Source organism: Phoenix dactylifera, chromosome 11 (assembly GCF_051530095.1).
Source record: "Phoenix dactylifera cultivar Ajwa chromosome 11, Ajwa_hap1_PhDact_Kaust_v1.1, whole genome shotgun sequence".
Taxonomy (NCBI): Eukaryota; Viridiplantae; Streptophyta; class Magnoliopsida; order Arecales; family Arecaceae; genus Phoenix; species Phoenix dactylifera.
In genome coordinates, this window is record NC_143200.1 from 20,509,710 (window position 1) to 20,521,696 (window position 11,987).

At 43.8% G+C, this 11,987-nt stretch overlaps 2 protein-coding genes across 5 annotated transcripts in view; both read right to left on the reverse strand.

Moving 5' to 3' along the window:
• LOC103696217 (uncharacterized) overlaps window positions 1-248 on the reverse strand; it is an 18,447-nt gene extending 18,199 nt beyond the window's left edge. For all 3 annotated transcript variants that reach the window (XM_088707165.2, XM_088707164.2, XM_088707166.2), the window contains exon 1: window positions 177-248. The gene's annotated coding sequence lies outside the window, so the exon portion shown is untranslated. The remainder of the gene's footprint in view (window positions 1-176) is intronic.
• Window positions 171-11,701, reverse strand: LOC103696216 (nuclear ribonuclease Z-like). 2 transcript variants are annotated; one of them, XM_089926065.1, is made up of 5 exons: window positions 11,167-11,701; window positions 745-907; window positions 593-663; window positions 392-497; window positions 171-283 (listed from the first exon to the last, which is right to left on the reverse strand). In XM_089926065.1, exons 1-4 carry the CDS (start codon window positions 11,578-11,580, stop codon window positions 393-395), a joined length of 753 nt encoding a protein of 250 aa, XP_089782191.1. In that variant the 5' UTR covers window positions 11,581-11,701; the 3' UTR covers window positions 171-283; window position 392. The 2 variants fall into 2 exon arrangements, 1 of the variants encoding a protein (XP_089782191.1); XR_016397783.1 differs by lacking the exon at window positions 171-283 and having other exon boundaries at window positions 409-487; window positions 593-907; window positions 11,167-11,700.
• Window positions 11,702-11,987: the final 286 nt, after the last annotated feature.

The following is an 11,987-nucleotide window of genomic DNA, read 5'->3' on the forward strand; positions in this document are numbered from 1 at the left end:
CAGGCTACTAGCATTCCTCATTGTGAAATGCAGTAGTTTTTGTTGGATATTACCCTCCCCTAAGATAGCTCCCATTACACATAAGAGGGAAATCACACGATTGTTTCAAGGACGCATGCAACACACTTTTCCTTTGTTCGAACAATAAGACTACACCAAGGGGGGAGCAAGGATACCTCAGTGATAAGAATTTTTGCTCTCAGGGCATCTGCATTTCGAGGCTCAATAATGAAATCAGACATCGTATCTCCCGAAAAGGCAATCTCTGGAGATAATATGGTGTCTGTAATCTACCAAACGAAGATTGCAATGAATCTTTGGAAAAAAGATGAGTTCTGAAAATAAACTACTAGATATCAATTCTTCTAGAAGTCAGGCACAATTATAAAACCTCAACACCGGAGAGCTTCAGCTTCTTGATTTGAGTGCCTTTTAAATGGGCATACTGTTTTCTCAGTTTCTTTCTCATGGAATAAATGACATATCCCTGCATTATACTAAGAAACTTATGAACAAAAAATGATGAAATAAAGAAACATAATGTGTTTTCTAGACAAAACAGGTAGCCTTTAGTGGATTTAATAAAGCATACCTGGCTGGGTATAACATGCTGAGTTCTGAATGGTCTGACAACAAGGTCATTACGTATTTCATAGGTCTCTCCTGAAAGTATGATATCAAATGCAGTACAAAACTAGCGTACACATAAGGATGAGCTAGTAGAATTTAAAACAGTTTGCATACCCACATCCAGAGCAACTAGATCAAGTTTAAGTTCAGTTTGACTCATGGTCCGATGAATTTCAAGTAGCTTCTCCACATCCCCTTTAATGCATGGTGGCACAAATACTGTTGGAGGTCTTAAACTGTATAGGCCGCGAGTTGCTAAATACATTGGAAGACCTCCCTGGAATCAGGGCCGAAAAAAAATAAAATAAGACTGTTGATTCGGTCACTAAACAACTTGAAAGGATAAAAGAAAGTCAACAATATTTTTTCGACCCATCAGCATCCAAAACTGTTGAAATTTGTTCATGGTCCCTTCCAATCTGCATGCACCATCAGATATTCAGTTATTGAGTTCTCTATTTCTGTTGTGGAGGTGCAGTTACTTGCCTTTCTGCAAGCCAGCAGTCCTCAGATAGAAGGTTTTTATAAGGTATTATATTTAATTAAGGTGCTTCCTGCATGTAGATATCATAACAAAATGCTACCAACAAAAAAGAGGAACATACCACCACTGACACCCCAAAATCATAATTTAGATAAATGATATGCTGATGGAGAAGGAAAAGTGCAAGAAAGGTGGTACAGCAACAAAGAAAGAGTATTGCTATATGAGAGGTGGCCAAGGTGCCGCTGACTTAGAAAGATGGTTGGGATTATGCTTGGAAATGCACAACCACTGATTCAAGGTACAGCAAGACCGATAGCCAGTATATGTTATAGAGGTGGGATATTGGTAATGATAAGTTTAGAAGTATACGGCAACCACCAACAGAGCTGCATGATGCATTGTCAGTAAAAATAAAAACAATAGATGTAAATGAAGATGACCTGATAACAGTCAATAGTAAGCAAGCTTTAACCTCTTGAGGAAGCCTCAAGCTTCAAGACAATTACCAAGCAAACCACGGTGAGGTATAGAGTGGCAACTTGGAGCAGCAGACTAACAATATCAACAAGGAGGATATTAGAGTTGATAATTGCAATAAATGTGAAAAAATGGTAACGAAGTGTCATAAGAAGTATCTCAACTTATTAGAAAATTTGACAAATTAGGGAGATAAATCCATCAAAGCTTATTGTTGACTTGAAGCAGAGCCTTGGAGAAAATCACAAGGCTAATATTTTGTCATAATCGTGAACAAAACACCAAAAGGAAGAGCACAAATGTAGGTTCATTACAAAATATGAATTATGATTCTACAAAGCATGTCAAAACCACTTGACAGGCTCACAATGACTCAGTTAGGGAGGTACTTAGGTACAAGGTTGAAGGGTATGTAAAGATGCTGAGAGAAAGAGAGATTTAGATGAAATTAAGGAAATGGATATAAAAACATTGTAAGCAAACTAATACAAGGTCAAAGGAATTTGTTAAGTATGATGTTCTACTAAGCATCACCTTTTTTTGATTTTTTCCCCAAAGAATCATTATTCTTTTCTCCCATTAGCATTCTTAAAATATGGCATGAGAATAATTGCACCATAGGCTACATGTCTCCAAGAAATGGGTAGCAAGGAATTTGATACAGGACGGATGTAAGGGATGGAAGGCAGCGTGAAAGAATAGAAGAAGAGGGGAAGAAGAAGAAAAGAGGAGAGGGGGAGGAAGAAGAAGAAGCCTAATTTTCTTGCATTCATTCCTTAAAAATAAACAAATGCATGCCCTATATATATATAGGGCCACCAAATAACAAATAAGTCCCAACGAAGAAAACAATTCGAAAGAGGTCCTCAAAAGACAATATGCAAATTAATCCTACCCACATAAAATAAATAATAAAAAATAACATCAATCAATCCAGCCACAACGAAAGTGGCTGGACCGTCTTCCTGCGACAACCATGATCCCGCAAAATAATCAGTCCAGTACTCGTGTCCGCACCAACTCCCCCCGGGTAAGAAGAAGTCGACCCCGACGAATGACTCTGGTAGTACTCCAAAAGATCTGGGTCAATGCGCTGTAACTCCGCACGTGTAATCCATGTAGTATCAGACTCCGGGCGTCCTCGCCAACGAACCAGGAAACGTTGAACACCCCCATCACTGGTAGAAACAGTCTGCTCATCTAAAATGGCATCAATATGTTCTTTTTGTGCTGGTGGTAAAGCTAGATTGGTCGGAGATGGTATGGAATCAAGAATAGGAGTATCATCAAGCTCAAGTGATGGCTGAGCGAAAGGATCAGTAGGAATAGAAAGGGGGCCCTTGTAAGCAACCAAATCCTCAATATTAAAAGTGGAGCTAATACCAAAATCAGAGGGAAGATCAAGAACGTAAGCATTAGTACCCACTCGTTGCAATACCCGAAAGGGCCCAGCACTACGAGCCTGCAGTTTCTTGACGGTTCCAGATGGAAACCGCTCAGGCCGAATACGTATCATAACATAATCCCCAGTTTGAAATTTTTTATCTCGCTTATGAGAATCAGCCTGTAGCTTATATTGAGCATTACTCATATGAATGCGCTTGCTAATTTCCTGATGCAGATTATGAATGTGTTGTGCAAATGCATGTGCAGACTCAGAAATGCGAATATGGGGGGACATAGGTAGGAGATATACAGGTTTGCGAGCTTTATAACCATGGACCACTTCAAATGGACTCATCCCGATAGATCTATTGACCGACGAATTATATGCAAATTGGGCAACAGGCAGAATAGAATCCCAGTTACGATTGTGATCCCCTACTAGACTTCGCAGAAGGTTACCTAGACTTCGGTTGACGACTTCGGTTTGGCCATCGGTTTGAGGATGATAAGCAGTAGAAAATTTAAGTTTGGTGCCAACCAGATGCCACAAGGTTTTCCAAAAATAGCTCATGAAGCGGACATCCCTATCGGAGACAATGGTTTTTGGTAAACCGTATAACTTAACAATCTCATCAAAAAATATCTTGGCTACTCGAGAGGCATCAGAAGTTTTGGAACAAGGGAGGAAGTGGGCCATTTTAGAAAAACGATCCACAACCACAAAAATGGAATCATGTTTCCGAAATGTGCGAGGAAGGCCGAGCACGAAGTCGATACTAAGGTCAAGCCAAGGGCGATCTGGGACAGGTAACGGAGTGTAGAGGCCAGTATTTTGTTTTTTGTGCTTAGATAGTTGACACGTGCGACATTGTCCCACAATTTTAGCAACATCCCATTTCAAACTTGGCCAAAAAAATTGACGTTCAACTTCTTCTATGGTCTTATCACGGCCAAAATGTCCAGCGAGACCGCCGGCATGTACTTCACATATCAAGAAATCGCGCACGGAAGTGCGCGGAATGCAGAGCTTGGAAGCTTTGAACAAGTACCCGTCTTGAAGATAAACACCATCAATCAAAGGTTATTGTCCATCAGCAAGGGCATTATAGAGTTGGCCAAAATCTGGGCAAGACAAGTAATCGAGCTTAAGTCTGTCAAAACCGGTGATGGAAACAGACATGGCGGACAACAGAGTTACTCGACGACTTAACGCATCAGCAGCTTTGTTCGCAGCACCTGACATATGCTTGAGGACAAAAGTGTAATCCTGGAGGAACTGAACCCACTTGGCATGTCGATGATTAAGTTTTTTCTGGGAATTAAGAAAACGAAGTGCTTCATGGTCAGAATAGAGAACAAATTCATTAGGAAGGAGATAATGTCGCCAATACCGTAGGGCCTGGACTATGGCATAAAATTCTTTGTCATAGGTGGAATATCTTTGTCTAGCCTCATTCAGCTTTTCACTAAAATAGGCTATAGGATGACGTTCTTGACTAAGCACACCGCCTATTCCTAAGCCAGATGTATCACATTCCACCTCAAAAACTTTGCTAAAATCAGGGAGTCGCATAACTGGCGCTTCCGTCATTCTTTTCTTAATGTCACTAAATGCTTTAGCAGATGCGCGTGTCCACTGAAAATCACCTCGTTTAAGGCAATCTGTGATAGGTGACATAAGTGTACTGAAGCCCTTTATGAAACGACGGTAAAATGTGGCCAGGCCTTGAAAACTACGGATGTCAGTAATATTCTTAGGTTCAGGCCATTCAACAATTGCGGTGATTTTCGCAGGGTCAGCAGATAAACCCTCAGAGGAGACTATATACCCTAAGAAGTTTACGTGAGTAGTGAAAAATGAACACTTCTTAAGGTTAGCATAGAGGCTCTCGTTGCGTAAAGTCGTACAAACTTGCCTTAAATGGCCTAAATGTTGCTCCTTAGTTTGACTATAAATAAGGATATCGTCAAAGTACACGACTAAAAATTTGCCCATGAAAGGCCGGAGTACTTGAGTCATCACTCGCATAAATGTACTCGGAGCGTTTGAGAGGCCAAAAGGCATTACCAGCCATTCATAGAGGCCATCTTTTATCTTAAAGGCTGTCTTCCATTCATCTCCTGGACGAATCCGGATTTGATGGTAGCCACTTTTTAAGTCAATCTTGGAGAAAATCGTGGCACCTGCCATCATATCCAACATATCGTCGAGCCGGGGAATAGGAAAACGGTACTTGACCGTGATTCTATTAATAGCCCGACTGTCTACACACATTCTCCAAGTCCCATCCTTTTTTGAGTAAGAAGGGCAGGTACGGCACAAGGACTTAGACTCTCCCGAATAAATTCCTTTTGTAGAAGCTCGCTAATTTGCTTTAGGAGCTCTGCATGATCAGAAGGGTTCATCCGATAATGGGGCAAGTTAGGAAGGGTAGCTCCCAGCCGCCCGGGACTAGATCAATGGCGTGCTGAATATCACGCAAAGGGGGTAAATGATCCGGGAGGTCCTCAGGAAAAACTTCTTTGAACTCCTCGAGGATAGCGAAGGATTCAGCCGATAATGTGCTTTTAAGATGTGGCTGAAGTTCTTTAACTAGCAGGGCAAACACCGAAGAGTCCTTAAAGACGTTCCTCTCAAATTCCATGGGATTAAGGATATGCAGTTCCTTCCCCTTTGATTTACTCTTGTTCGTACTCTTATCTAGCGTTTTGGGCCGTAAAGGATTAAGCTTAATCTTTTTACCCTGGAATACAAAAGAGCAAGAGTTAGTTCGACGGTAGATGGTGACATCGAGATCGAACAACCAAGGCCTACCTAATATCAGATGACCTACGTCCATTGGGAGTACGTCACACCAGACAGTGTCTTTATAAGAAAGGATTTGAATAGGTACAAGACACCGTTCCTCAATGTGAATGGACGACGTGTCGATCCAGGAGACCTTATAAGGTTGAGGTTGGGACACAGGAGTCAGACCCAAGCGGGCGACAATGCTGGAAGATATCGCATTAATGCAGCTCCCGCTATCAATGATAACTTTACAATCTTTTTCTCCGCATTTAATGTAAGTGTAGAAAATTGAGGTTCGTCTCCAGTCATCAGTCTCCTTAGGCTGGATAATTGCACACCTTACTACATTCATAGTGGATTGGTCAGGTTCATGGGCAATTATCTGGGGAGCAGGTCGGAAACAGCCTAAAATGTGTGATTCTTCCTCAGTTTCGTCTTCGACGTCCTGAATATCATCTAAATTAGGCTCATAAATTTGTTCCTCCAAATTATCTATGTCATCCTTCTGTTCATGTGCATCAATAACAAGGGTCGGATTTGCACATTGGGAGGCAACATGACCAAACCCTTGGCATTTAAAGCACTGAATTCTTGAGCTTGTTTTTGGAGGTTCCTAAAATTCCTTTGCCTTTAATATCTCGGTTTTGGATAGGTGGAGAAGAAAAGGGTTTAGGTGGGACAGAACCGACTGGGGGTCTGGGTCCAGATGGTTGGGCACTAGTGGGAACCCGCCTGGTGTCAGGGCGCCTAGCAAACATAGATTTGGAGAATTGTTCATAGTTTTGCACAAATGTATAGGCTTGGTCTAAGGTGGCCACTTCACGAAGGACAAGTTCTTTCCTAAGCTCATCCTTTAGGCCTCGTCGAAACCGGCTCAAGATCATACGTTCATCTTCAGCTACATTACTTCGTATCATAAATTCGTCAAATTGGGCGATGTAATCAATAGCTGTGCGGCTACCTTGTCTTAAATTGTTCCATCGATCTAGGAGGTCAGCTTGATAACTTAATGGAAGGTATTTTTTTTTTAATTTTTCTTTCATTTCTACCCAATCTGTAATAGCAGGTTGATGTCTCCTGGCTAACAGTTGTTCGGTGTTTTGCCAAAACAACTTAGCTCGACCAAGGAGTTTCATTCTAGCGAATCGGACCTTTTTTCCCTCCGACAGATTGTACCACTCAAAGAAGTGATCCATTTCGTGTAGCCAATCGGAGAAGACCTTCGGATCAAGACGACCATCAAAAGGGGGGGCTTCAATCCTAATGCCTCGCATTACATCTACATCAGGGTCACGAGGTTCTCTAGGTTCTACGGTATGTCGGTGACCTCTATCAACATGAGGAATGGGACCAGGTCCTCTAGGACGAGGGAAGGCATAATGGTGACCTGGAACAGACCTATTATCAAAGTTGTCCTGCCGAACCGAGCCTTGTTGTTCTAGGATTTGTTCTAGGGTGTCGTCCTCATCAAGACCCGGTAAATGGGGAGTACTATCTTTTTGGGATTCAATAACCCTTTGAAGCGAAGCCTCAATTGAATCGAGTCGGGCATTAACCTGGATGGACATTGTGGTTAGGTCATGAATTTGGGCATTGTTTGCTTGGACTTGGGCATTGGTATTTTGGACTTGAGCATTAGTGTCGTGGATGGCTTTTAAGAGAGCTTCGATTTTGGAATCCATGTCTAGGTGAGACTCAGAATAAGATGCGACACGACCACTACGTAGATGCATAAAATGAATGCAGTATGTATGTTCCTACCAATTATAAAGGTTCCTAAGTAGACCTAATGCATGAGAGAAATTCGAAATGCAAAGTTTATGCCCAATATAAGCTAAAACTATTCCCTAGTAAATAAATACTGCAAACTGTAAATTACTATGAAGCGCAGGCCAACAAGTAGTGCAGTCAAGTAGTACTAAGTTTTCGGACTATGCAAGGTGTTACGGAGCCACGTATGTCTCCCCGAGTTGATCTAGCTCCACAGTTAATATTAAAAAGTTCTACTATTAGGGTTTCTGTTTGTCTTGTGAACGTGTGTGATCGCGTGTATTTTGGATTTGTGGAACGCATTACCACGCACAAATTAAGAAAATTAATGCCAAATTAATTGAGCAAATTGAATCTGCAGGAAATGGAAAAACAGAGCTGACTTGGTCTGGAGAGAGACTCGTGCGTGCGGAAGATGAGCAGGACATAGTCTACGGAGATGCAGGACAGAAACTCTATGACGGCTTCCCTGAAGGTGGTCGGAGAAGCTGATGGCGGTTGCGGTCGGGACGGTTCGTGATAGGGACCACCAAAGATGACAGTGATGGCGCGGTGACCGGCGGCGGCAAGTTCAAGCGGTGGCGCGGCGGCGCGGCGGCGACTTAGCAGCGGCGAGCGGCGGCAAGGAAGTGCAGGGGCGGCGCGCAGCGCAGTGGTGCAGCAGCAGGCGTGGCAGCGGCGGTGGGGAACGAGCGGGGGCGCTGACAGCAGTGGAAGGCAGGGATTGGCGGTGGTGGGAGGGTGTAGTAAGTGGTGGTGGATACGGGCGGGCCGGTGAATGTCCGGCGGAGTAACACAACTGCGGCAGAGGGAAGAAACGGGAGACGTGGTGGTGCGGAAGAATTGGCGGCGGCGGCGGTGACGGTGGGCGGAGGTGTTGACGGTGGAGAAGAGGCGGCGAGGGGTTGACGGAAAGCAGTGGTCGGAAGAAAAAAAAACAAAAAACCAGAAGAGAAAGTCGGGAAATTAAAGAAGGAAGGAGGAAGCCTCCCGCACGTGCGTGACTTACGCGTCACGTGCGTCAACTCAATTTTTTTTTTTTTTTTTGGTTAAATGACTCAAGTCGGGTTATCGGGTTAACAGACCCAACCCACTAAGACAGTCCGATCCGCAATTTTTTTTTTTTTTAAAATGATTCGGGTTAATGGATGATGGGTTAACGGGCTAACGGGTGTAGACCTTACCCGCACTGTAGATCATCTTCTCCCTTCGACGAATCCGACGGTTCACGCCTGATTTCGCGGCGGTGGTTGCGGGGAGGCGTTGCGCCGGTGGAGCGGGGCGGCGTCGAGTGGGGCGGCGGCGTCTTTCTCCTGGATCCGGCCACGGATGGTGGTAACAAGATGCGGCCGAAGCTTCCAGGGAGGCACGGCGACGACCGATGGCGAATCGGCAGCGACCGAAGGCGAATCGGCGGCGCGGCGAAACGGCTGCGGTGGTTGATGCTTGCACAGTGACGGTTGGAGGAGAAAATGACGAGGAGGCCGGCTTATTTGCCTCCCGGGCTGCTTTGGGGGTATCCGGCGACGGAGTCTTCCTTCTCTGCGTGAGATCCGAGAGAGAGCGAAGGGAAGGGTAGGGAGACAGCGGCGGAGGCAGCGGCGGTGGGAAACGAAGGCGGCGACGACGTCTTGCGAAGGAGACCGGTGGACTGACGCCAGGTAGAAATCGACCGACGGGAGGGCTTTGCCCCTTTTCTCTTCACGGTGGGTGAGGCGATGAATAGGGAAGAGAACAAAGAAGAAAGGGAACGACCCTTCTTCTTCGGAGTGCGTGCCGTGCGACGATCCTCCGTGCGTTCCGGCGTTTGCGGTGCAAATGCTCTAGCAAAATACAGATGAGGAAAAGGCCGAAAAGGAATCGGCGGGGGTCCGTCCATAAACTGGATCCCTCGACTTTAGCAACAGAGGCAAAGTCAGCCCTGCTCTGATACCAAAGCTGATGCAGGACGGATGTAAGGGATGGAAGGCAGCGTGAAAGAATAGAAGAAGAGGGGAAGAAGAAGAAAAGAGGAGAGGGGGAGGAAGAAGAAGAAGGCTAATTTTCTTGCATTCATTCCTTAAAAATAAACAAATGCATGCCCTATATATATATAGGGCCACCAAATAACAAATAAGTCCTAACGAAGAAAACAATTCGAAAGAGGTCCTCAAAAGACAATATGCAAATTAATCCTACCCACATAAAATAAATAATAAAAAATAACATCAATCAATCCAGCCACAACGAAAGTGGCTGGACCGTCTTCCTGCGACAACCATGATCCCGCAAAATAATCAGTCCAGTACTCGTGTCCGCACCAGAATTGCACCATATAGACCAAGTAAAATGAAATGGAGAAGTGAGAAACTACCTTGAGCATGACAAAGGGTCCATTTTTGCCATTGTGAATTGTTTTATTAAAAATGCTAATCCCTGTTAGAAAATAATGCAAAATTATGACTATGTAGTCAAAGGATTGGATGATGTACTTGTTTCCAACTAATTAAAATGCCAATTGTTTCCTTTAGTTATTTATTTTTGTTATTACCAATGACATCAATGATAAGATTGGGGTGCATAAATAAGAGTGATAAACCATGAACAGCATTATCCTTCGCAAGAACCATAAAATATTGACATGGTCAATTTAATTGATGCTTTCACTGGTCAGATCAGATTATCAGAAGATGAAGAGAATGGTTTGAAGATGAAAAATTATATGTAAAAGTCCTTTTATAGCTTAATAGGGTATTTGATCACAAAGTGTGCAAAAGAAAGAACGGTGCGGAATCTGGAGTTCGGATCCTGCGCTTTTGCACTGCAAAGGGCTTATATCCCTAGAGAGCTTCTACATCATCTGTCTCGGAAATGGATAGCTGTCGTGATTCTCGGGAATATAGAGGGGTGTGTTGGGTGCCAGACACAGTGCGTCATGGTAGCCGTTTGTCTTTGAGATGGATGATTTGGTGGCTATCCAAGGCTATATAGCCCTTTGTTGTCCAAAACACACACCACAGAGATCCCGACTCACAGAATCCAATGGTTCTGAACTAGGTCAAATTGTTCATCCTAACTTGTTATACAGAGTCATGCGGTCGAGACAATGTGTATTGTTTATAAAGTCTGCTTTCTTCCTAAGCTGGAGAAAAAGAACCAATTACCTAAGCACTTTTCTCAATCACTTTTCTTAACAAGAAAACTATGGCTCATTATGCTTTATCATTTTGATCTTCCATCTCCCATTTTCGAACATGTGGATGATATGCTCTTCATCACATAACTTATTATTCATTTAACATGGAAGCTATGCTCCAATAATGCATTGTCCCCCTTGAATCAAAAGAATATTGGGTTCCAGGACCATACTTGCAGACAAAAGAGTCAGTATTTTGGTAAAATTTACCTCAGATTCTGCGAGTGTTCATTCTCTCTCTCTCAATTTTATATATTTTCCTCCTTGATGATTGACACCACGAGTCTTCTCATAAGTTAGCGAATTCAGTTTCGAAATTCTACTAGGGTACCAAATTCAAAAGGTAGACCAAATTGAACTACAAATTCCATCTCTTTTCTAATTGTGGTACACCAATATTACAATTAGACAAATATCCATCCACATACAAAAGGGGAGAGGGAGGCTTACGATGTGATCGAGATGAGCATGGGTGATGAAGAGGAAGTCCTGATGGACGGCCCTGGACGGGCACCGGCCGATGTCAAAGGCGGCGTTGAGGCTGGGAACCACCACGCACGTCTCGTGGCCGCCCACGGAGACCCCCTCGATGAGGTATCCCTCCACATCCACGCCCTTCCGCCGGACCTCCGCCCGCGCCCGCCGGTACTCCTCCTCCTCCTCCATGGCCCTGTCTATCACCGATAGAAACCCCGACCTCTTCGCGGCTACCGCCCGGCATCGGTCGACGAAGACGCCGTCGAAGCCGGTTAATCGGACTGGTCGGTGAGGAAAGGAGTGGTGAGGAACAAATTGGGAGAGGTGGGAGAGGGGGAGAGGAGTGAAGGGGGTGGTAGAGGAGGAAAGGTTAAAGGACAACGGCATTCCGGAGCTCCTCGTCTACAGAGGGCACGGCATCCTGAATGGTGATATTATAAGGAAGATAGCGGCGAGGAGACGAAGAAATTTAGGATTTGCGGATGGATAATGCTAGAATTAGGGTTTAGCTTTTACGAAGATGATAACGAACGGTAACTTCACGCACCTGCTGCCGTTATATCTTTTAAAAAAAAAATCTGTGTCTTTGGTTAAGAGATAAAGAAATATCCATTGATCTTCTAAGCTAGCTCGCATGCATTTACGTAATTAATATGGGAGAAATAGTAAAATAAAATAAAGTCTAAGAAAAATACTACCTGCATTTTATATATAAATTGCAACTATATTTCTACATTTCGAATTGGTATAATATCAACCCTATATTTTGCATATTGTTGCAATTTGATCCATCC